Source organism: Giraffa tippelskirchi, chromosome 6, assembly GCF_054371585.1.
Source record: "Giraffa tippelskirchi isolate mGirTip1 chromosome 6, T2T-mGirTip1v1.2.pri, whole genome shotgun sequence".
Taxonomy (NCBI): domain Eukaryota; kingdom Metazoa; phylum Chordata; class Mammalia; order Artiodactyla; family Giraffidae; genus Giraffa; species Giraffa tippelskirchi.
This window is the reverse complement of record NC_137280.1, coordinates 130070989-130097378: the sequence shown is the minus strand read 5'-3', so window position 1 is coordinate 130097378 and position 26390 is coordinate 130070989. Positions and strand designations below refer to the sequence as shown.

At 43.4% G+C, this 26390-nt stretch overlaps 2 protein-coding genes across 10 annotated transcripts in view; one reads left to right on the top strand and one right to left on the bottom strand.

The window, feature by feature from the left end:
• GRXCR2 (glutaredoxin and cysteine rich domain containing 2) overlaps positions 1-26390 on the top strand; it is a 221772-nt gene that overhangs the window by 24416 nt on the left and 170966 nt on the right. The window contains exons 1-3 of one of the 7 annotated variants that reach the window (XR_014057926.1): positions 9036-9214; positions 9864-9946; positions 11390-11558. The exons of 2 other annotated variants lie outside the window; for them this stretch is intronic. The gene's annotated coding sequence lies outside the window, so the exon portion shown is untranslated. Of the gene's footprint in view, positions 1-9024; positions 9215-9863; positions 9947-11389; positions 11559-23351; positions 23436-26390 lie in introns of those variants that run through there. 4 more of the 7 variants (XM_081504988.1, XR_014057927.1, XM_081504990.1 and 1 more) reach the window with 4 other exon arrangements.
• Positions 1-26390, bottom strand: part of SH3RF2 (SH3 domain containing ring finger 2) — a 142207-nt gene that overhangs the window by 21962 nt on the left and 93855 nt on the right. For 2 of the 3 annotated variants that reach the window (XM_081504984.1, XM_081504983.1), the window contains exons 6-8: positions 11383-11474; positions 9742-9912; positions 2251-2501 (exon numbers count right to left, since the gene is read on the bottom strand). In XM_081504984.1, the coding sequence (XP_081361110.1) occupies positions 2251-2501; positions 9742-9912; positions 11383-11474 (514 nt within the window). The remainder of the gene's footprint in view (positions 1-2250; positions 2502-9741; positions 9913-11382; positions 11475-26390) is intronic. The other variant, XM_081504985.1, reaches the window with a different exon arrangement.

Genomic DNA, 26390 nt, shown 5'->3' with positions numbered 1-26390 from the left:
TAAGGGTCTCCCAGCATTTGCAGCCACAGCAGAGATGTTAGTCCTCTGTGATACTCTATGCATATGTGTGTGAATCAAAGTTACATGTGTCCGGCACACAGGGCCCATCCAAGGCCATGTTCGGTGTCGTGACTTTTCATCAGGATGGGTGTGAACATGAAAAGCAGACACTCACTCAAGAGGGTCGGTATTCTCAGCCACCGCCGGCAAGCCAGCCACCGCCAGCAAGCCAGCCACCGCTTACACGAGTCTGACCTTTCAATGTCGACATTTATTTTTCCACTGTCAGCCTTGTGAGGTGCACATAGTCAATTCTCTGTCATTTCTCTTTGCTTTGGGGAGATTGATAGCTTGACCAGCCTCACCTTGGGGAAAGGGAGAGAGAGAAAGCTTCTGGGACCTCGAAAAGTCAAAGCCACGCTGGGCAGACCTGTCCTTGCTGTGCTGTGCTTAGTCGCTCAGTCGTGTCTCACTCTTTGCAACCCCATGGACTGTAGTCCGCCAAGCACCTCTGTCCATAGGGATTCTCCAGGCAAGAATACTGGAGGGGGTTGCCATACCCTCCTCCAGGGGATCTTCCCGACCCAGGGATTGAATCCAGGTCTCCCACATTGCAGGTGGATATTTACTGTCTGAGCCATCAGGGAAGCCCAGACCTGTCCTTAGGCTCTCGGAAATGAGTGAAAAATCAGTTTACTGCCATATCTGTTTATCTTATGGGTTCCTAATTTCCAAGAGACTGGAGCTTATTACATGTGCACACAATGCAATCGGTCAAAACTCCCAAGTTGATCAAGATAGATGTAAAGGAAGAGAGGAAGTGTCCGAAAGAAGTGGGAAACGTTGCCATGGGGATGTTCTTGTCGGCATTCCTGAGTGTGAACATTTCAGCACTAAGTGAAATGATACATTCACATTATGGGTGCACCTAACATGATCTGCTGAATTGTAGGAGCTGTGATAATACTGAGAAGACACTAATGATATAAAAATAGCTAACATTTCTTGAGTGCTTATTGTGTGCCAGGCACCGTGTCATTACTATTAAATGGGTTCTTTTATTACTCTGATGAGGTAGGTGCTATTTTTATTTTCATTTTTCAAACGAGAACACTGAAGACCCAAGAAGTAAGTAACTTGCCCAAGGCTATTGTGGTGGGATTACTTATTGTGTGTGTTGCAGGGAGAGGGGGGAGGATGGCACAGGAGGGTGCAGGAGGGAGGCACGATTGGCTCAAATTAAGAGGCAAGACTGCTGGGATTGGTAGTCAAGCAAGTGACTGGAAAGCACTGAGACAGAGTAGAACTAAGATAATTGCTTTAATTTTCTGGGGGCATTTTCCTGTGTGGCATATTGCCCCACATGTGAATCCTTTGCTCTGATTAGTACTGCATTTTTTTAAGATCAAAGGAGGGATGGCAGAGCCCAGTCTAAGTCAGGGGATGTAGAACAAATCAAGTTGACTTAGCTTGGCTTGTTGTCTTCTTCTAGAGAGGTGTACAGATATAGAGATTTGATGTGTTATAGAACAATGGGTCTCAGAAACTTTTTATAACCCCCCAAAATGAAGTCTTATGCAGAGGTTCAATATATTAGAAGATAAAAGCATGGCTTTTAAGATGAAGGAAGTTATGTAACTGTCATGCATGCAATGTGTATGTTATATAAAAATAAAAGCAAGGTGCAGAACAGTGTATTAAGGTTACATGGTATGCATGTACATGGATGAGAACTTGGGACTGGGGGTGAAGGATTGGAAGGAGATATTTGTACAATATAATGTACTTTTGTACAATATAATTTTTAAAATTGTACATATATTAGTTAAAGTGGGATTCAGGGGCTCTTAGCATCAGCTCCTCTTTTCCTCCTCCCCTGCATCCTTCATTTCCCTTTTGGTACCCCCTGAGGGTTTCCACAGAGCACAGTTTGAGAAACACTGATCCAGCAAGTGCTTTGGTTGTTCTGTCTTAATAAGAACCAGCATCCAACCTAGGCCATGTTCTAATTACATGTTGGTACTCAGGGCTGGTATCATCCCAATCAGTGTGTGTGTATGTAGTGACTGAGGGCTGTGACCCTGAGTCTGTCTGGCTTCATCTGATAAAACAACCTGATATTTGGGAAATGTAAAGCAATCTTAAAGCAAAGATCCTTGTTTTTGCGAAAAACAAAAACAAAAAAACCCCAAAAACCACTCTGTTTGCCCAGAGTGAGGTCGCCCCCATCCCTTAGCTCTAGGCGCATACCTCTCTGCCACCACTTACTCTTTCTCATGCTACCTCGTCCTTTGCGGAGAGAGCCCTGCCCCAGTGTCCCCAGGCTGGCTGGGCTCCGCACAGGGTTGACTATGGCCGTGGGCACGAAGACGGACTTGAAGGGCCGGCTCTGCCGGGGATCGCTTTCTGAAATACTGCCTTGGGAGGACACAGAGGAGGTGGATAACGTCCATGCGGTGTAGAGACCAGGACTTCGGGAGTCTGGAACGCTAGATGTCTTTCTGGTTGTGCAATTTTTTTTTTTTTAAAAGAAGAAATAGAAAAAGAAAAAGTTCAGTCAAGAGTCCAACCATATACCACAGTCAGCTCCCAACCATATACCACATGTGGCCTCTCCTCACCTACTCCTACCCATATACACATACCACACAGAGGCTTAACTCCAGAGGCCTCAGCTCCCACACCTGGATAACTGTGTGGGTGTGCTGAGGGAGGGAAGAGGTCTACTGAGGCCTGGTGGGACAAGAAGATTTGAATTTCATCTTCTTTCCCTCTAGCTCTGATCACTCCTCACCCCATGTTCCTTCAGCTCTGAGTTTAGAGCATAAGACCTTGTCTGTGTTCATCTCACTTTGGAGGGGGAGTTTCTTGTTTGTTCAGTGACTTGTCCACTAGATTCTAAACTCTTTGAAGGCAGAGATTTTATATGACTTATTTTATATCCTCTGTGTTCTGCATATATTGTTAAAGTGTTGAATGGCTCCCATAATGCACTTAGCACTGAAGCCAGTCATTTTGTGTCACACATATTGAGCACTTAGGCTCAGATGGTAAAGAATCTGCTTGCAATGAAAGAATCTGCTTGCAATGCAGGACACCTGGCCTCGATTTCTGGGTTGAGACGATCCCCTGGAGAATGGAATGACTACCCACTCCAATATTCTTGCCTGGAAAATTCCAGAGGAGCCTGGAGGCCTCCACGAGGAGTCCATGGGGTTAGAATTGGACATGACTGAGTGACTAATACTTTCACTGTATGTCTGGCATTGGCCAAGTCCTTTGCCCACATTAACTCATGGGTTATTCACAACAGCCTTCTGAGTTAGCAACTATAAATACTACTGCTTTGTAGATTAAAAAAATACAGATTTATAAGTATTTGAGATTTGAATCTAGGTCCAGGCTGGCCCTTGTCACCCACACTCTTATCACTGAGCTACATCATTTGGAAAACCCTGCATCCTGCTTGAAATAAACAAACTAAAGGAGCTGGTAGGCCCTACATATGCCTCCACAAAACCTAATCCTTCAGCCTTAGGCTCTAATTTTTAAGAATAGTATTTAAAATTTGAAAACAGCAGTCTCTTTCCCATCGCTTTCCGGCCTGCAGCTCCCTGAACCCCGTGGGGAATGGCTGTCACTTTACACGCTCCTCTTGTCCTTGTCCCATCCTACCCCAACATCACAGCCCCAGTGGAGTAGTCCATCAATCACCTTGTCACTCTGTTGATTCAGTAACCTCTGCTAATTCCCTGGAGGTAACCAACCCAACCAAGGCCCTGGCACAAAGATGCCTCCATGTAATTTCCTTCCTGTCAATGCCTCCAGGTTTCTCTTTAGATAATTTCCTCTTATTTCTCCTTTTTCTCTCCCTCTTTTGCTTAAAAAAGTGTATGTAGTTTAATAATGAGCCACCACTGTTGCACAAGATGGGAAAGGCACCACTTAATGTGACCAACTCTGCCCATGAAGCATATGCAGCCACATGCCCTGGGGACAGATGCTTGTGGTGAGGGGGTTTCTGTCCACAGCTTTCATTCTCCTCTGGTCTCTGGGGATGCAGTCAGGGAAGCCGAGTGGGCTGGCCACCAGTCAGAGCTCAGACTACATTCTGGAGATGAGGGCTGGGCTGAGAGAACTCCCCAGTGCTGGCTTTCATGGCAGAATCTGCATCTGCCTGTGTTTTAAACAAAGACCTCAAAGTGTAGGATGCTGCAAAATGGACCAACAACAGGGAAGACAGGTTCCAAAACGGTTGGCAGTGGCAGTGACAGCAAGTACAGAAAACAGTTAATGAGGCCTGAGCCAGGCTTATTCCACCAGTCCTTTCCTTGGACAACTGTTTACAGACTGAGGTGCAACCTCATTTTTCTGGGCCCAGCATGAGGCTGGATTCCAGAAACTCCTAAATTTCAAGTCCTCTTCCCAACACCGAACCCCTCTATGTCTTTTGGCAAAAAGGCCAACATGGGCTTCCCTGGTGGCTGAGGGGCAACGAATCTGCCTGCCAGTGCAGGAGACATGGGTTTGATCCCTGGTCCAGGAGGGAGCAACTGAGCCCAAGTGCCACAACTGCTGAACCAGTGCTCTGGAGCCCAGGAGCTGCAACGACTGAAGCCTGAGCACCCTAGAGTCTGTGCTTTGCAACAAGAGAGGCCACTACCATGAGAAGCCCATGCACCACAACTAGAAAGTGGCTCCTGCTCACTGCAACTAGAAAAAAGCCCAAGCAGCAATGAAGAAGACCAGGGGACCCAGCACAGTCGAAAAAACAAAAAACAAAAAACCTCAGCACTTAGCCAGCCTGTTCTTCTAACATCAAAATGCTGTGCTAACATATATTCGTTAATCCCCATGACACCCAAGACCTGCAGACGTTATGATCCCTGTTTTCTAGATGGAGAGACTGAAAGGCATTCTGGGTTTAACGGAGGTGAGCATGTTGCCTCTGATTTGCCCCACTGCACTGCTTTGAGTGTGTCCCCCTTTCTACCTGAGATACGAGCCCTTAACTTGCGCAGTACGTGAAAGGGGCATGACACACGTGCCCTCTCCCCTGCTCAGCACTGGCAGTAGCCTCTTGGTAAGGCAAAAGCTTGCACTGTGACAGCCTTTATACAGATCTGTGTAGCAAGTTAAAGGACAGTGAGTGGTGGCCCACCTGTCACTTTTCTCCACCCCTTAGGCAACGGGATGGCATATGAGTCTGGTGAAGGCTGCCTGAAAGAGAACTATCCCGGCTCACTGGGCGGAAAGACATTATTGGGAGGACAAAAAGGAGGGGAAAGAGCTTGGAAACAGGATCCTAGGGAGGCTGCTGAGAGTGGGGAGGCGGAGTCTGAGGCAGGGAGCGTCTGATGAGGGGCTGCGGCTCGAGTGCTCGCCATGAACGGTCTTCAGCTTGGCCCCCGTGGTTTCCTCCCTTGTTCCCATTTCCAAGTTCTGAGAGGCTGAGCCTGTCCCTCAGCTGTGGGGATGAGCTGAGGAGGTTGGGGAGGAGGAGGAGGAATGGGGAGGAGCTGGTTTCTGCAGCCTCTAAAATGGGAGGAAACATGCCTCCATTGAGACTGGGTGTGGAGGAGGAAACCCAAAAGGAGGTGGGTGCTGCTATGAAGGGCCTGAATGAAAACGTGACAAGTGTTGTGTACCCCCAACCCACAGGCTGTCTCTGGGATCTGGGGAGTAGGTCGTGGTGGCAGAGATCTAGGTGTGGTCAGCATAGCTGGACAGGCTGGCGTTACCCTCGAGCACAGAGCGCTGGAGCTTCACACAGCACAGCAGCCTCTCCTCTCTCGGTAATTAAAAGGCTCACTTGCTGAAGTGTAAATCGAAACCCTGGCATTTTGGTCAACTCTGGTCTCTCAATTGATCCCCAGACTCTGTCTGGCTCAGTGCATTAGGAGATGATGCTAATTAAGAGCGAAGGTTCAAATCTCAAGGGGCACCTCATACCTTGGAGGTCTGTCTGTCTTAGAAAAGGCAGTCCTGTACACCATGGGGGCTGGAGGTAGTGCAGAGCCATCCCTGCAAACACACAATGAAAACGAGGGGAAAACCTCTCACCCACACAGAACAGAAGAGCAGAAAGGGACCTCGCACAGGTAGTCCAACCCACTCAGTAGCAGAAACTCCGCTGACAAAGGATGGCCTCATTCAGCCCTGAGAACTGGGAGGAACCAAGCCTCCCACAGTGCGAAGGGTTGTTAAGAACAAGGGGGAGCTGCCCCCAGATAGACAAGCTGAGCATGTCATCTGCATCCAAAGTTTTGGGGATGGAAACTTTCTCTGCATTTGGGAGGCTGTCAGAGAAAACATACACACAGAGAAAGCATTGATCTGCTGTCAACTAATAGCCCTAAGGAGATTATACTGTGACAGTGACTTTCCTTTCTGGAAATGCTGACTTCCTGGAAGCCAACATACCCATCAGCATCAGTAGTGTCTCAATATATGCACATAGTCAGATTTCTATGAGCCAGGGGTGGGGAGGGACTCATGGCCACCTACAGTGCTGCTGAACATCCATCCACCATCTGACACATGGCCACCTCGGATAGAGTGAGTCTAGAAGCTCATCACTTGCCAAAGAATATATCTACCGTGGAGAAAAGCCAAGGAGAGAATAGGAAGCTGGAGCCTTGAAGTATATTGGAACAGAGTCCCATATGCATTCTAGTTAGGGTGATCTTAACTCCAGATTTTCCAGGGAGAGTCTCAGTTTACACCTGCTCTCCTGGTAGTGTCCCTCTTCTATCTCAAAAATGTCCTAGTTTGGATGATGAATTATATAGTGACTCTTACTTTAATGGTTTTTTATGGAATAATCAGGACTCAGGACTTTGGGCCTTAGCCCAAATGCCCCAGTAGAGTAGTAGAGATGGCCCTAGAGAGTTCATGATAGTTTCTTCCATGGAAGACTGTTCATGAGTTAAGGTAGGTCTTTGCTCTTTTCTGTCACTTCTAAACTAGCCACCCACTCTCCTCAAGACTTCCCAGCTTGGACTCACCCAGAACAGACTCTACCGTCTCCTACTCTGCCTTGTTGCAGACATCACTTTCCCTGTTTTCTTGAGGAATTGAGCTTCCGGCTCACTGTCACTCCCTCCACCACAATGGATCCTACCTTGATGATTTCATCTAGTCTTTGGGCTTTCATCTCAAGCCTAGACTTCTTTCTTAAATGCTAGACTTATATATGCAACCATTTACTAGGAATACTAAGGCATCTCAGACAATGTACTGCAAACCAGGCTTTTGCTTCCCCTGCTGCTGCTGCTAAGTTGCTTCAGTCGTGTCCGACTCTGCGCGACCCCATAGATGGCAGCCCACCAGGCTCCCCTGTCCCTGGGATTCTCCAGGCAAGAACACTGGAGTGGGTTGCCATTTCCTTCTCCAGTGCATGAAAGTGAAAAGTGAAAGTGAAGTCGCTCAGTCGTCTCCGACTCCTAGCGACCCCATGGACTGCAGCCTACCAGGCTCCTCCATCCATGGGATTCTCCAGGCAAGACTACTGGAGTAGGGTGCCATTGCCTTCTCCGCTTCCCCTAACACCTCAAAACCTGTTTGTTCCTCTTTTGGTTTTCAACTTCATCTCAGTAAAAGGCAACCTTGTCTTCCGGTTACTCAGGACTCACTTTGAATCCTCTCTTTTTAAACCCAGAATTGGATTTGTCAGAAAATCCTGTTGTTTCTATCTTTAGGATAAACCAAAATCTAACCATTGCTCCCTCCCTCCCTTCACAGCCAGCACCTTCATTCATTTCACCATCAACACCCCCCCAACCCCACCCCAGCTCCCCCTCCCCCCTCCCCCACCCCAGATTCTTACCATATCTGCTTAACTAGTCTCTCTGCTTCCACCTTTCCTGTCTACAATTTACTCTCAACCCAGCAACCAGAGGGATTCTGATTATAACACAAGTTAGATCATGTCACGCTTCTGCTCCAAGCCCTATAACATGGTTGAAGTCACATTCCTCATTATGACTGAGCAAATTCTGAATCTGAATCCCTGTTACCACTCTGGCCTCACCTCTTATGAGCCCCCCTCACTTCCCTAATCCAGTCCTCTCGGCCTTCATGTCAGTATGCTCCTTCCCCGGGGCCTTTGGTCTGTCCTTGCTGTTCCTTGGGCCTGGAATTCGCTTCCCGCATCCCTTCATTCTTCCTTCTCATCGCTCAGCCAGCCCACCCCTGACCAAACTATTAACATTGTAGTCACCTCCACATAAATTCTATCCCCCTTTCCTGACTTATTTTTTCTTCTTAGACCTTATCATCACCACACCACTTACATTCCTTACACGTCTTATTTATTTTCTGTCCAAACCACCAGAGTATAAGCTCCATTGGGCAGAGATTTCTGTGTATTTTGTTCACTGGTGTTTCTCCAGTGTCTAGAAGGGTGCCTGACATACTGTGCTCAATATATATTTGCTGGCTAAATGGATTAAAGCATCAGTTATAGGCATCCTTAGTTTGCCTTTGGGGATTTTGCAAATTTCTGACAAATTCCAAGAACCACTGAAGGGACTAACTATGACCCTCTATTCTAACTTTCTGGCATGCAAAGAAATCTTTTTGCCTGGATCTGTTGGTACCCACACTTTGCCTGTATTCTGTCTAGAAAGGGGATCCGCCACCTCAATAAAAGCAAGTACAGTCTTTTTATTGAACCAGAATCTTCTAAGTTGTATTCACTGGTTCACTGTCCCCTCAGGGAACAAGCCTACTTCCTGGTCTACACAGTCTATTATGGTCCCTCAGACCCTTGTCTTCTGCACTCAAACAATCCTAGTGTCTTTCTAGGTTTATCCAGTGATGTAGCTTCTATCTCCTCACCATTGCAGCCCTCCTCTGGACACACTGCCCACCTACAGAAAGGTCCCCCAAACTGGCCATATATGACTCTTGCTCTGACCCCCATAGAGAACAGTGGGATTATCCCTTTCCTTGGTGTTATGACTCTCTGGTATGTCATAAAGGTAGTGTTTATGTGTGGTAAGGGGCTTGGTACCTTGTGATAGGCTTTGCCTGGACTTATAGGGGGTGGAGGTAGCACCTGGACTTATAGGAGGAGCCATGGATAGTTTTGGGGGTCTATGTGTACTTGTGGTTATAGGAGGTGGCTGGACAAACTGCAGCAGTGCAATTGATGAATGTGCCAGAGAATGAAAAAGGTTGGGAAAAGCTGTTTGGAAAGAAGACCTGCAGGGTAACGAGCACATGACTGGGGGGTTGGATGTATGGGTAGTGGTCTGGGTCACAAAAACCTTGCCTAATGGCCCCACATCCTGGGAAGTCTCCCAAGGTGCTCCTAGAGGTCTTCTGATCATTGGGCTTTCCCATTGTGCTATGATTATGGAGTGTCTGGGTGCAGACAGTGAAGTGTGATTTGTGGGGGTTGTATGGTAAAACCTGAAATCTAGTTCTTGAGCAGGCTGGTTAACTGCACATCACTTTCATCATCTGTAAAATAACACCCACCTATTGGGATACTTGAGCATAGCCAAAGAGTTAAAAAATGCAAAAGTATCAATACTTGTAAAATGTGAAGAGCTATTTAAAAGATAACTATTTTACTATTTTTTTTAAAAAATTAAGCATTAGGAGGATAGTGAAGCAAAAATTGTTTCTTGGCCCACACTCTGAAAGGATTGAGTCCTTCAGCCATTCAACTCAGAGATGGGCTCTGGCCTAGATGATCCAACCCTCTGATGCCTGAGATTGGAGAGGACGCACCTGAAAATGGGGATGACATAGTTGTTGGGGAAGATGCCAACTCGCCCGGTCACCAAGGAGACGCCCCTGAGCCAGCCGTCCTGGTACTTGCCCAGGACCCTGACGCCCTCTCCCTTCTGTAGGTCCAGTTCGTCGGGTCCATGGGCTGAGTAGGAGTGCAGAGCTACATACCTGGGGAAACAAAAAGAATTAGTGAAGGATGCTGGTGAGTGTGCCTAGCAGAGGGCATGGAACCAGCAAAGGGTAAAGGAAGAGGAAAATTCCGAGTCCATGACCCAGCGGTTAGCACTAAACATCCTTTAAGAATTGAAACCTCACTATGTAAGGCAGATGGAAATGGTGGCACCCTGTTGAAGTTGCAGTGGAGGGGCCCAAATCCCTGCCCCCTCCATCTCCTCACTCCTCCACAGAGTGCCCTGAAGCTCCAAGTCACTCATTGAGGTCATATCAGTATTTTGACATTGGGGAAACCGGCCGAGAATAGAGAAAGGAGTTGGTGACCAGGAATCAGTGGCAGAGTCGGGTTGAAAGCCTGAAAGTGAAGGTTCTATCTAGGATGCTTGTTCACACTGCTTAGAGTACCCTCAAGACAGTGGTCACAGCCATCAAGGTTCAGGGAACCAAGGGGTCAGCATAGAAGCCTCTCTGATCCATTCCCTCTGCTGAGGGTAGTGATGTGTCTGACCCTCAGGAAGGACCCAAGATGCTAGCTTAATGTAGGCAGGAGATGGACATGGGGAAGGGGGAGGCAAGGGTTAGTTTCAGTGTTTCGGCACACAGTGGAATGAATACTGGCTGTATTGTGGGATGGAGGAGGATGGGCTTGAAACGTGGTAGAAATGTCCTTGGGTTGGAGCAGTGACTTTCCACTCTGACGTCCACATAGTAGGTTGGGTAGGTAACATCCAGGTGTGAGTCGGGGGATAAAGACCCTGGGGAGTAGTTAGGCTGTGGAAGGAGAATAATTACCCAACTAAAGGCATTAAAAATAACCCACTTTGGTTTCTCAGGTTTGGAGTTAAAAGTGTATGGCTTCGAGCTGGAGAGACGCTAAGGCAGCAGTTCCCAACCTTTTTGGCGCCAGTGGGATGGTTTCAGGATGATTCAAGTACACGTTCAAGTGCACAAAGTACATTTATTGTGCACTTTATCTCTATTATTATACCAGCTCCACCTCAGATCATCAGCCCAGAGGTTGGGGACAACTGCTCTAAGGACTTTGAGGCACTGAAAGGTTTTATCAAAGGGGCTAGGAGAATGTTCTCATCTGCAAGATTTCTTTCCCTCCTGAAGTGTTATATTTATTTCTCACTGATACAGCAGCATCTACTGATGACCAAACATTGGGAATCTAAAGAAAGACAACAGAAGTAGCTCAGTACCCAATCTCCCTGTAGGGTTTTGGTACATAATCTAGTCTCTTTTTGCTTTTGTAGAATATGAGCCAGGATGATATAGTTTGGTAATTTGTATTTTTTCATCATTATTTCCTTTGGACATTGTAAAGGAAGGGAAGCTGTTGTTTCTCTGCATGGGATGGTTGGGGATGGGGGATGCTCGATTACAGAGGGATGGCAAAGATGACCCCTCTGTGCCAGGACTAGGAGTGGAGGGTTGAACTCCTTTTTTTTTTTTACTCACATGTTAGCTGAGAGGTGTTGCTGGGAGCCAGGAAGACTGACAATGGCCGTGGAATGTCCTGGGGAGGCAGCTGCAGGATGATAGGTGCTGACCTGCAGAAACAGCAAGCATTAGGAACCCGACCCACAGCAGAGCTGCTGCATTCTGACGCAACTAAAAACCAACAGGCACACCCAGCACCACCCATCGTGTGTCTTTTTCTCTGTGGTTTGTGGCTGTGGGCAGAGCAGAGTGGTGGTGGATTGGTTTATGGTCTGCTGGGGTGGTATGCCAGGGTCACATTCCAAAAGACTGCTCAGATAAGGCCTGGGATGAAGGCCTGTTCAATTTGCAGTCAACAGAGCACTGCCAGGCTCTTCCTTATGTTCCCTTGGTCCCTCTCTACCCATTTCCTAGTACACTCACCTCCCACTACAAAAACCTGTTCTCAAAAAATGATACGATGGCTAATGTGGAGAATATTCGCCAGGCAGTTTTAAGTGCTTCATAAGTATCAGCTAGTTTAATCCTTATTAAAGGAACTATTATCATCCCTATTTTTGGGTGAGAAACTGAGGGAAAGAGAAAAATCACTCAACTAGAATAAACCAACATTTAAAACCAGGTACTCCAGGTCCTGAGCCCACATTCTTACTAATGTTAGTATTAACACACACACACACACACACACCCCAGTTTATCCTGTGACTTACTGATGGTGAATCTGCAACCTCTTCACTTTCCAGGCTGAAAGAGGGAGCAAAAACTCTAAAAGCATCTGGAAACTGCCAACTATCCTGAGGCTTCACTTATTATCTAATGTCTTACCTTGCTTATTTTCTTCTTGGCACATATCACAGACTGTGATTGTTTCCTTGTTTATTTACTGACCATCCCCCATCACTAGACTACAAGTTCATGAGGAAGGGACTACGTCTTGTTTATCTTTGTGTTTCTTATATGCTTAGTATGTTACTTGTAACTTAATGAATGAATGAAAACATCTTTCTACCCACTACACCAAATACTAATGAAACCTCAACTATCTCCATGCCATCCAGAGTAAATACATTCAACCAGTCTTCAGTTATCTACCTTTAAGTGTTTGGTAACTACATATATGTGCCTTTTTAGGACTGTGCTTTGTGGGTACAACTATTATTTGCAGAATGTGTGTTTGAGCAGTTGTAAATCCATTACTGAGTATGTATGTACAAGTGTGTATGTTTATTCAGAACGTGTGACAATTGTATGTACATGTTTGATGGCACTGGTCTATTGTATGTCTTATTGTGTTCATGCATGTGGGTAATAAGCATGTATGCTGTGTGGGATATACGTATGTATGGTTGTGAATGTCTATCTGGAATTCTGTATATATGTCTATGAACTCTAGAGGTGTGTGCAAGAAGGCATGGATATAGTTTTGTGTGTGTGTCTGTGTCAATGATTGTATAAATGTGTATATGATTGTGTATGTATGTGTGATGTTTCAATTTAGTTATAGGATCAGAAAACTATTCCAGTTAGATAGTAAGAAGGGTTGGCAAGAGTATAGAGAAATCTAAACCCTTATACAGTGTTGGTGGAAATGTAAAATGGTTCCAGCCCTTTGGAAAATAGTTTTGTAGTCCTTCAAATAATTCATAGAATTACCTTATGATTCACTAAGGTATGACATCCTTAAACATTCACTAATGTTTGTCTGACATCCAAGAGAAATGAAAACATATATCCACACTAAAGCTTGTACATGAATTTTACAGCAGTATTATTTATAATAGACAAAAGGTGGAAATAACCTAAATGTCTACTGGCTGGAGAATGAATAAAGAAAACATGGTATATCTATACAATGGAATAATATCGATACAATGGAATATTATTCAACCACAAAAGAAATGAAGTATTGATATATGCCAGAACATGGATAAACTGTGAAAACATTATGCTAATTGAAAAAAGCAAGACACAAGAAACACTACATAGTTCTGTTTATATACCTTAAATGAGTTAAATGTAAAATATATTTTAGGATATGTAAAATATGATATGGTATATAAAATATATTTTAAGAAGCTTTTAAAAAAGTCCCAAGCCATATGATTATCTCAATAGATGTACGAAAAGCTTTTTATAAAGTTGACATCCATTATGATAAAAACTCTCCAGAAAGCAGGCATAGAAGGAACATACCTCAACATAATAAAGGCCATATATGACAAACCCACAGCTAGCATCATATTTAATGGTGAAAAGCTGAAAGTATTTCCTCTAAGATCAGGAATAAGACAAGGAGGTCCACTCGCACCACTTCTGTTCAACACAGTTTTGGAAGTCCTAACCACAGCAACCAGAGAAAAAAAGAAACAAAAGGAATCCAAACTGGAAAGGAAGAAGTGAAACTGTTACTGTCTGCAGATGACATGATACTATACATGGAAAATCCTAAAGACACCACCAGAAAAACTACTATAACTCAGAGCTCATCAAGAGCTCTAGTAGTAATGTTGCAGGATACAAAGTTGATATACAGAAATTCGTTGCATTTCTATACACTAACAATGAAAGATCAGAAGAAGAAATTTAGGAAACAGTCCAACTTGGTGGGGAATCAATATTATTAAAATGACCACACTACCTAAGGTAACCTACAGATTCACTGCAATCCCTATCAAAATATAAAAGGCATTTTTTTCTTTACAGACCTAAAATAATTTAAAAGTCTGTATGGAAACACAAAAGACTCCAAATAGGCAAAACAATCTTGAGAAAGAAGAACACAGCTGGAGGGATGACAATCCTTGACCTCAGATTCTAGTACAAAGTTACAGTCAAAAAAAATGGTACTGGCACAAAAACAGACACATAGATCAATGGAACAGGCTAGAGAGCCCAGAAATAAATCTATGCACTTATATTCAATTAATCTATGACAAAAGAATCAAGAATATACAATGGAGAAAAGACAGTCTTTTCAATAAATGATGCTGAGAAAACTGGACAGCTACATGTAAAAGAAATTAGAACATTGTCAAATACCATGTACATAAATAAACTCAAAAAGGATTAAAGACCTAAATGTAGCACTAGATACTATAAAACTCCTAGAGTAAAATATAGGCAGAAAATTCTTTGATATAAATTGTAGCAATATTTTTGGCTCTGTCTCCTAAAGTAAAGGAAATAAAAGCAAAAATAAACAAATGGGACCTAGTTAAAAAAGTTTTTGCACAGCAAAGGTAACCATTGACAAAATAAAAAGCCTACTGAATGGGAGAAGGTATTTGTAAATTATATGACCAGTGAGAGATTAATATACAACATATATAAATAGCCCACACAACCCAACATTAAAAAAACAAACTGATATGATTAAAAAATGGACAGAAGAATGGAATAGACATTTTTCCAAAGAGGAAACGCAGATGGTAAACAGGCACATGAAAGATGCTCAACACTGCTGATCATTAGGGAAATGCAAATCAAAACCACAATGATATATCACCTCATACCAGCCAGAATGGATGACTATCATCAAAATGAACACAAATAACAAATGTTGGTGAGAATATGAAGAAAGGGAAACCCTCATACACTGTTGGTGGGAATGTAAACTGGTGAAGCCACTGTGGAAAACAGTATGGAAGTTTCTCAAAAAACTAAAAATAGAACTACCATATGACCCAGCAATTTGACTCCTGAGTGCATGTCCAAAAAAACCCAAAAACATTAGTTTGAAAAGATACATGCTCCTTAATGCTTCCAGCAGCATATTTTACAATTGCCAAGATGTGGAAGCAACGTAGGTGTACATCAACAGATGAATGGATAATGAAGATATGGTACATATACACACACAATGCAATATTACTCAGCCATAAAAAAGAACAAAATTTTGCTATTTGCAACAACATGGATGGACTTGGAGGGCATTATGCTAAATGAAATAAGAAAGAGAAAGACAAATACTGTATGATATTACTTAATACCCTTTTCCCTGTATAACTCGATTATCCAAATCTCATCACTGCTACTGCTTTTGATTTTTTTTGGGAAAATGTATGTATGCATATACCAACATCACATATCTATACCTGTTTATTTTTTAATTTATAGAAAAATGCCACATTATGGAACTATTGTTTTTTCCTTGTATTAATACATTTTTAAGATTTTGGGGGTTTCCCTGGTTTCTCAGTAGTTAAGAATCTGCCTGCAGTACAGGAAATGTGGGAGATCCCCTGGAGAAGGAAATTGCAACCTACTCCGGTATTCTTGCCTGGAAAATCCTACGGACAGAGGAGCCTGGTAGGTGACAGTCTATGGGGTTGCAAAAGAGTTGGGACATGACTTGCTGACTAGCAACAACAATAAATAGTGGAATCTAAAAAATACAACAAGCTAGTGAATATAACAAAAAGAGAGCAGACTCAGAGATGCAGAGAACAAACTTGGAGCTACCAGCGTGAAGAGTAGGGAGGGACAATATAGGGGTGGGGGAGTGGGAGGTACAAGTTATTGGGGTATAACATAGGCTACAAGGATGTATTTACAACATAGGGTATATAGTCAATATTTTGTAATAACTGTAAGTGGAATGTGACCTTTTAAAAAACCCCCCAAGACCATTCCTTGGTCATCCATCTGAAAGTCTCTAATACTTCATAAAGTGTTGTGAACTTTGCAATCAAACATTGTCACACTGGTTCCCTAAAACAAGCTGCCGGCTTTGGGCTAGGCTGCTCCTCCCCTGCGACTGGGCAAGATATAATCCTTCTGGGATTGGGAGATGTACCAAGGGAGAGCCTCGTTATGTGAACAACTAATCTTGTGTTTGTGAAGGCTGTTGGATCACTGATTAAGCAGGATGAACTTCACATAACACCTGTGACTTCCCATTGTTATGTTTGAGTAAAAAGTCCTACCATCCATAAGCACTATTAATCATTTAGGGAGGAGGCAGATGCCAGAATATGCCCGAATGCAAAGAAAACCATCCCTCCATTACATCTAAAGAAGTTCTCTTTTTACTTCTCTACGTCTTCAGCTGGAGAGGCAGGTATTTCGCTCCTAATTGGAACAGGGAAACCTGCCAGAACTGAAATCACTGGGTTTGTGTTGGATTTCTTTGTAATGTGAAATGGGAAGGGAGGCCAGGTTTTCAGTTTGAGGCGTCAGGGAGGAGAAGGGAGAATACAAGTGGGGAAGGAGAAGGAGGGAGAGAGGGAGACGGTGGACAGCTCTGGGAGTGGGGGAGAGAGTCAGAAGCTGGGACAGAGACACATGGGGGAAAGAGAAAGATCCAGGGGGATAGAGGAAGGAAGAAGAAAGGGGAGATTAAAATTGGGGAAACTCTAATAACTCATTCAGAAGACAAATAACCCAATTAAAAGATGGGCAAAAGGAACTTCCCTGGTAGTCCAGTGGTTAAGAATCCATCTTGCAATGCAAGAAATGTGGGCTTGATCCCTGGTTGGGGAACTAAGACCCACATGCCACGGAGCAACTAAGCCCATGGGCTGCAACTACTGAGCTGGCGTGCCACAACAAGAGAGTCTATGTGGTGCAAGGAAAGATTCTGCATGATACAACAAAGATTCTACATGCCTACAACTAAGACCTGCTGCAGCCAAATGAATTTTTTAAAACAGGCAAAGGACATCACAAAAGAAGATAATATCAAGTGGCCGGTAAGCATATGGAAAAATGTTCAACATCAACGATAATCAGGAAAATGCAAATTAAAACTACCGTGAGATACCACTACACACCTATGAGAATGGCTGAAATTAAAAAGACTGACCATACCAAGTGTCAATGAGGATGTGGAACAACTAGAATTCTTATCTGCTCCTGGTGGGTGCCACAAGACAATGAATTGGCCATTTTTATCAAAGTAAAACATACGTTTACCACACTGCAATCCTACTCACAGGTTTTTACTTAAGAGAAATGCAAACTTATGTCCATACAAGGATTTGTACAGGAATGTTCATAGCAGCTTTATTCGTTTTAGCCAGAAGCTGAAAACAACCCGAATGCCAATCAACTGGTGAATGAACAAACACAATGGAAAACCCCTCAGCAATACATGCAATCATGTGGATGAATCTTAACATCATCCTAAGTAAAAGCAGCAGGACACACAAAACTACATATTCTGTGATGCCATTTATGTAACATTCTTAAAAAAAACAAAAGTATAGTGACAGGTTAAGAATTGCCAAGAGCCAGGGATGGGGAAAGATGATTCATTGCAAAGGGGCACAAGGAAACTTTTGAGGGTGATAGAAATATTCTATATCTTGGTTTGAGTAGTCATCACATGCCTTTTAACATCTGCCAAGTCATTGAGCTGTATACTTAAAATCGTTGAACTTTATTATATGTAACTATAACTCAATAAAGCTGTTAAAAAATATGACTGTATTATCTAGCTGGCAGGAAGTGACCTTAGCTTGACCCAGCCCAAGCGCTGGAATTAGTCAGCAAAGGATATAGGGGTGATAGGTTAACTGAACAGTGGGCTAGTGATCGTCATATGGCAGGGGGCCACCTGAATATGGGAAAAATCAAATGTGGATACCTAGGGATCAGACAGAGGTTCCATCAGTAAGATGAAAACAAAAATGAATGAATGAATGAATGGAGTGAGAGCAAGATAAAGCCAGGGAGGAAGGACAGCCAGAACAAGACAGAGACGAAGGCCCCACCCGGTAAACGAAGACAGCCAGGGAGATGGCCAGCTTATGAGGAAGGCAAGTCTGTTCCCGTCAGTGGTATTCAAGACACAGGCCCAGCCTGTCTGAATGAAAGGGCCTCTGGTGGGTGGTTTCCTGAGGTCACCTATGACCTCAGGTCCCCTTGCCACAAAGGGTTTGTGAGGCTACCTTTGAGGTCCTCTAGGCTCTGGTGCTTCCTGGGGTAGGATCCGGGTATCTGAGCAGGATGAGAGAAAGTGCTGGTATTCGAGAGTGTGGGTGGGAATTTCTGCTATGATCTAAAAGCATTTTTTCCTCCTTTTGAAGGAAGTGACTCATTGAAAAGAAGTCTTTATCAGGAACAGAGGAATGCACAGCTGTGTGGCCTCCGGGCATTTTCAGGTGTTAAGTAAGGGAGGAGAGGGGGCTTGGGCCTGGCGGGAGCTGCTGCAGCATTCCGCTGGCCCTGGCCTCCCAGATCACGTGGGACTCAGCACCCCCGGCCAGGCCTCTGGACGCAGCTCTAGCCTACTCAGGCATTTGGCTCTGCAGCTCGAGCATCTTCTAGCATATGTGATCTTGGGCAAGGATCAAATTCTGTGGTTCCTCCATTTCCTCATCTGTAAAATGGGGGCAATAATGGTATTTCTCTCCTAGAGTTGTTATGAGGATTGAATAAAAGAACCCATGTGTATTATTTAGCACAGTGTAAGTGCTCAATACATATTGCTTATTTAAAAAAATTTTTTTATTGAAACAGAGTTGATTTACAATGTTGTGTTAGTTTCAGGTACACAGCAAAGTGATTCAGTCATGTGTTGGTCGCTTAGTTGCGTCTGACTCTTTGCGACTCCATGGACTGTAGCCCGCCAGGCTCCTCTGTCTATGGGATTCTCTAGCCAGGAATACTGGAGTGGGTTGCCATTCCCTTTTCCATGGTATCTTCCCAACCTAGGGATTGAACAGGGGTCTCCTGCATTGTGGGTAGATTCTTTACCATCTGAGCCATCAGGGAATCCCTATTCAGTTATATATAGATATAAATATATAGACATATAAATACATGTGTGCGTGTGCTCAGTCACTAAGTTGTGTTTGACTCTTAGCGACCACATGGACTGTAGCCTGCCAGGCTCCTCTGTCTATGGGATTTTCCAGGCAAAAATTCTAGAGTGGGTTGCCATTTCCTCCTTCAGGGGATCTTCCCGACCCAGGGATTGAACCCACATCTCCTACGTCTCCTTCATTGGCAGGCAGATTCTTTACCACTGTGCCACCTAGAAGTATCCTTTAAAATTCTCTTCCATTATAGGTTATTACAAGATGTTGTACAGAGTTCCTTATTCTATATAGTGGGTCCTTGTTTTCTCTTTTATATATAGTAGGGTGTATATTTTAATTAAATATTACTTATTTTGATCTATGAAGAGATTAGCTGCTGTGCAGGGTGTGGGTGGTGTGGGTGGAGCACCTCCTTTTATGTGACAGTCCTGCAAGGTCTTGGACTGAGAGCAGGACCCAAGAATGAGGTGGGGCTGGGGATAAGCAAGCCTCCTCTCTTCTCTTCTAGAGGAGCTTTCAGGTCCCTGGCTTTCCAAAATATGTTCGCTGCCCCCCACCCCCACCCCTGCTGTGGTACTCAGCTGTCTCTTCCGGGGCTCATGCCTCTCAGGAGCTTGCTGGGCATGGGGTGCTGTCCTCCTCAACAGAGCGTGAGCCAGCCCCTGTGGTCCAGCATCTCAGGACGCCCAGGAACGAACAAGGGCCTGAACCTATGGAGTGTTCACTCAGGGCTGGGAGAAGGGCTGCATTTTCGAGACAGAAAATTAAGTATTGTATGGTAGTTTCTATACCACCACTACGGATAATCTAGAGTTGACCATCAAACTTTATAGAGTTAAAAATTCATTCTTCTCTTTTATTATGAGAGACTTGAGCCATATTCAGCAGTTGCAGTGTGTGGGCCATATTTGGTCCTCAGCAGTGGTGCTAATGGAACAACCAAGACACATAGAGTTCTTTCCTCAGGTGGACCTCACCCCGTATACCGGGGAAGGCAGTTAAACCCACAGTTACATAAACATAGCACGTGTTGGCATGGGGGATAGGGTGGGGCTCAAAGTGTTCTGGGCGCTGCTGGGAGAGGCTTGCCTTGATCTCCAAGAGGAGCTATTTCACTCACACGCTGCAATTCCAACACTAACTTGTGATACACAGGCCTCATTTTTGTCACCCTCATTTCTACAGATAAGCTGAGATGGAAAGATTATGTGATTTTTCAGGCCAGCAAGTGGGTGGTTAAGTTGACACCAGGAGCCCTTTTAAGTGCTGACCAAGGTTAGCACTTGGGGCTTCCCTGGTAGCTCAGCTGGTAAAGAATCTGCCTGCAATGTGGGAGACCTGGGTTTGATCCCTGGGTTGGGAAGATCCCCTGGAGAAGGGAAAGGCTACCTACTCCAGTATTCTGGCCTGCAGAATTCCATGGACTATTCCATGAGGTCGTAAAGAGTCGGACACGACTGAACGACTTTCACGTTCAAGGTTAGCACTTAACTCCATGTGCCTAGAGAGCTCATGTCTGTGAGGCATGCTTGGGTATCCCGGGAAAAGCCTTCTATCCAAATTCAGCATTCTTTTTTTTTTAAGAAAAATAATTGTATTTATTTATTTATTGGCTGTGCTGAGTCTTCATTGCCCTGTGGGCTCTTCTCCAGTTGTGGCAAACAGGGGCTGCTGTCCAGTTGCGGTGTGTGGGCTTCTCATCACAGTGGCTTCTCTTGCTGTAGAGCACAGGCTCTGGAGCACGTGTGTTTCGGTAGTTGCAGCATGTAAGCTCAATAGCTGAGGCTCTCAGGCTCTAGAACACAGGCTCGGAAGTTGTGGCGCATGGGCTTATTTGATCTGTGGCATGTGGGATCTTCTCAGACCAGGGATTGAACCTGGATCTCCTGTATTGATTGGCAAGAGGATTCTTTACTACTGAGCCACCAGGGAAGCCCTCAGCATTCTGTTTTTACGGTCACAGGTATGTCATGTTCCTGATGACCACTGTTCCTGGCCAGTGTCTCCTATAATATACAATAGATCTGGAGACAGGTGGACTATGAAGTGCTTTTTGTTTGTTTGTTTTTCTTCTTCATTCCCTGGCAGAAGCGAGATCCTTGCAGAGTCAGAGCTCCATTTACCAGACTGCTCCCCTTCCTTCTCTAAGGCAGTCTCAGAGCCAGCCCAGCCTGCAATCCCTCCCTGTTCTGGATGAGCAGGGAGCAGCTGCCCAGTGCTATGATCTGCCCTGAGAGTAAAAGTGTTGTCTGAGAAACAGAACTCAGTCAGGAGCTGGCAGCAAGTTACTTTAGATCCACCTCAAAAAGTATCTTCTAGGGGACTTCCCTGGCGATCCAGTGGTTAAGACTCCTTGCTCCCAATGCAGGCGGCGAGGGTTTGATCCCTGGTCAGGGAACTAAGATCCCACATGCTGTGAGACATGGCAAAAAATTTAAAAAAAAAATTAAAAAATGTCTTCTAAAGTACATAGGTCAGTAGGGGTAATCCTGTGTAACACTGTGAAGACAGCTCCATTTCCATCTTCCAGGGAGTCATCGAAGTGTAGAATATTCTCTGTGATCTGGCTCCTGCCCCCCTCTCCAGCCTCATCTTCCTCCCCTCCCCCTCCCCCCTTCACTTCCTTCAGCCAGGGGGCTTTTTTCAGCTCCTTGAGCAGATCGCACTGTTTCTGTCACCCCTGCCCTTTCCATACCCCCATCCCACCTCTGCTCTGTTATGTTCCCTTGTTGCTGACATTTTAAATTTTATATATATATACACTATGCATAGAAATGTGTATATAATTTTTTTGTTATTTAAAGAAGAATAATAAAACTAACATCTGCATACACCACCACCCAACTCACAAAACAGAATAAAAACAGGAATTGAACACTGCTTAGAGGCTCTCTGCATATTCCTCTATAATCAGATCTCTTCCCTCCTCCCAGAGCTGACAATGCAGAAATTAAGCTAATGATTCCGGCACTTTTTTATGCAACTTTTACCATGTTGGAATACATCCCTAAACCATATGTTGTTGAGGTTTGCCTGTTTTTCTGAACACAGGGTGTATGGACGCACGTTGCGTGTGTTCTTCTGTGACTTGCGTTTTTCTGCTTTAACACTAGGTTTTTGTGGTTGGTTTTCACTGCTGTCCCATATTTCATCATGTGCACCTACTACCATCTAATCATCCTATCATTTATGTGGCATTTGAGTGATTTTCAGTTCGGGGCTGTCCTGAATGATGTTGCTAGGAACATTCTTGTGTATGCCCCGCCGTGCACACGTACAAGAGTTCCCCCAGGATCTATGCCTGTGTGTAGAATTGATGGGCTGTAGGGTAGGAGCCTGCTCAGTTTTATTAGGCAATAACAAACTGGTTCCCAGCGTGGCTGTAACAATTTACACCTCCAACAGCAGTGAATGACAATTCCTGTTACCCCAGTGTGTGGGAATGCTGAGCTTTTTAATACCTGTCTGTGGTGGGTGTGAAATGATATCTCATTGTGGTTCCAAATGAATTTCTCTGAGTACTAATGAGCTTGGGCTCCTTTTTGAATGTTTATGGGCCATTCTTGTTTCTTATATGAAATGCCTGTTCATTTTCTTTGTTTATTTTCCCCTTCTCTTGGGTTATTTTCTTATTAAGTTATGGAGTTCTAATATTTTGGATATGAATTTTTTGTAGCTTGCATTTTTACTCTGTGGTGTCCTTTGAAGAGCTGAAGTTTTTATTTTTAATAGAGTCAAATTTACAATATATTCCCTGATGGTTTATACTTTTGAAGAATCTTCAATATGATTTTTTTTTTATCCCAAGGTCATAAAGATATACTTCTATATTGTCTTCTAAAAGTTTTATAGTTTTGTCTTTCCCTTTTAAGTCTTTAACCCACCTGGAATTGATTTTTTGACAAGGGCGGAATCCAATTTCATCTTTTTCCACATGGACACCCAATTAAGCCAGCACCATAGTTCATTCTTCCCTTCTGATCTGCAAAGCCTGCTCTGTCATAAACCAAGTCTTCATGCTGTATCTGTTTCTAGGTTCTCCAGTATGTTCCATTGGTTTAATAGAATCTCTATGCTAAATCCAGGCCATCTTAATTACTATAGATTTAAAATAAAATTTGATATCTGATAGGGTAGGTCCCATTCTTCACCCTAACCAAATTCCATCTTCTTTCTTAGAAGTATCTTGGTCATTGGCTTTTTGTCCTTCCATTTGCATTGTAGAATCACCTTTTGAGTTCCACACAAAGAACCCACTGGGATTTGAATTTGTAAAAAAATTTGGGGAGAATCAACATCCTAAAAACCGTGAGTCTTTCTATCCAAGAGCATAATTCTTCATTTATTTTAGGTCTTCTTTATAATTTTATTTAAGTATAGCTGATTTACAATCTTGTGTTAATTTCTGCTGTTTAGCAAAGTGATTCAGTTATACATGTATGCATTCTTTTTCATATTCTTTTCCATTATTATCACAGAATATCAAATATATTACAGTTCCCAGTGCTATATAGTAGGACCTTGTTGTTTATCTGCTCTGTATTTTGCACTGGCTAATCTCAAACTCCCAATCCTTCCCTCCCCCAACCTTCTTTAGGTCTTCTTTAATGTCTTTTGGTAAAGTTTTAAACATTTTCTCCAAAAAGGGCCTGCATATCTTTTGTTGGACTTATAAACTGAGTTGCTATTGTAAATGATCTATATCTTTTTTAAAAAAATTATTTTTCTGTGTTTTTATTTTTAGAATACAGAAATGCAGTGAACTTTTTTATACTGATTTGTATGTAGTAACTTTGCTAAGTTCTTATTTATTCCTAATACACTTTTCTAGATTGTTTTGAATTTTCTATATAGACAACAATATCATCTACAAATAATAACAGCTATGTTTCTTCTTTTCAAATATTTAGCCTTTTACTTTTTTTCCTATCTTCCTTCCTATCTTTCCTTTTTTTCCAGGTGCTCTGGGAGGGACTGTGTTGAGTTGAAACATAATGGACATTTTATTCTTTTTCCTAATCTTAAAGAGAATGCCTTCAACATTTTACCATTATGTATGATATTTGCTGTAGACTATATAAATTCCATTTATCATGTTCCCTTTTACTTCTAGCTTGCTAAGATTTTTTAAATATACATAATGAATAGCTATAGAATTTTATCAAACCCTTTTCTATATCTATCGAAAAGGTCTTGTTTTCCCTTTAATTTGTTAATGAGATAGATTATACCAACTAATTTTGTAACATTAAACTAACCCTTCAGTCTAGGGAAAACGCCAAGTTAATCATGGTATATTCTATTTCCAGACATTTTTGGGTTTGCTTTGCTGATAGACACTTGAGGGGTTTTGCGTCTATGAGTGAGGTAAAACTCAAATTTTCCTTTCTTATGTTGTTGTTTTCTGGTTTTTGAAATTACAAATATCTCAGCCTCATGAAATGCGTTTGGATATATTTTCTTTTCTTCCCTTCTTTAGAAGAGTTTGTAAAAAGTGAAACTATCCCCTCCTTGAAACTGTGAAAAAACTCACATATAAACCTGTCTGGGCCTGGGGTTTTCTTTGCGGGAAGATTTTAAATTTCTTTAATGGTTATAACACAATTCTAGAGGGTTGCCAAGAGCCATGTCTCAGATGTAAAATATTTTTCATAAACCTTGTTTGCTGAAGATAAATTCCTGCTTAGTTTATTTGCCTACTGGCCTCTGCCAGGGCTTCCTTTGTGGCTCATCTGGTAAGGAATCTGCCTGCAATGTGGGAGACCTGGGTTCGATCCCTGGGTTGGGAAGATCCCCTGCAGAAGGGAAATGTTACCCACTCCAGCATTCTGGCCTACTGAATTCCATGGACTGTATAGTCCATGAAGTCGCAAAGAGTTGGACACGACCGAGCGACTTTCACTTTCACTGGCCTCTGCTGGGGAGAAATGTGGTATCGGAATATCTGTATAGAAGCTTGGAAAACCACAGCTGATGTGGTCCCCCACACTGTCAGTTCAAGCCCTTAGCATCTCCAGGGTATCACCGCATTACTCAAGAAGAACCGCATGGGGACAGTCACTGATTTGGTGGATTTCTGTTTAACTCCTTGAGATACTACGCAGCTATAGCTAAGAGAATGGACTTCAGGGGCCACCTGAACTGAATTTGAAATTTGGCAGTCTAACTGACTGTATGAGGCTCAGACATATTTCCTCCCAGCCTTAGTTTCCTCATCTATAAAAAAGGGGCAATAACAGTACCTACATCATCAGATTCTCATAAGGATTCAATTGGAACATGCATCCAAAGTACTCTGCACAATATTGGGCTCATATGAAAAACCCGCCAAATTGTAACACTGCTACTATTATGAGAAGACATACAAAGCAGATGTGTGAGAAGAAGCAGAAGACAGGACTTTCTCTGTGTTGGCAGGTGCCAGGGACTGGGGAGTGGGGGGTGAAGAGTGGGGAGAAGGAATAGGGAGTTAGTGTCTAATGGGGACAGTTTCAGTTTAGGAAGGTAAAAAATTTGGGGGATAGATGATGGTGAGATTTGCACAATGGTGTGAATGTACTTGGTGTCACTGAACTGTACAGTTAAATATGGTTAAAACAGTATGTTTTCTATTATGTGACTCTTACCCCTTTACCACCATAAAAAACATCAAAAAAAGAAGAAGAAAATAGGACTTTCTCAATGAGAGTGGATTTTAAGGAGGAAATATTCTTTTTCTGGGACTCAAGGGCCAGCTTCAATAGTCCAGATTGCCTTTGAGAAAGACCCAGTGATGGGTGACTAGCCTTGTAGGTGGGACATGTATTCAGGAGTCTCTTTCCTGACACTGGACTGGGCTTTTCTCATGCATGCTGAGATTCCAGTGAAGGAGGGCTCTGGCACCTCTCCATAGCTGGACTTTGCATGGCTTCTTGAGAAAATGCAAAAACAACCTAGAGGGGTGGGATGGGGAGGGAGGTGGAAGAGAAATTTAAGAAGAGAGAGGACATATGTATATCTATGGCTGATTCATGTTGATGTATGGCAGAAACATCACAGTATTGTAATTATCTTCCAATGAAAAATAAAATAAAATTTAAAACAAAAAACCCCACACCTCAAACCAGAAAGGCAAAATCCTTTTTTTTTAAGTTGAGTCCTCTATTTGGGCAAAGAATGTCCCCAGCTCCGCTACTCCCCCTTCCATTTTTGACCTCATGTCCTCCTGAGCCCAACAGCTTGCTGCCTGCAAGGCAGGATTTTAGTACCAAAGCAGAGTCTGAT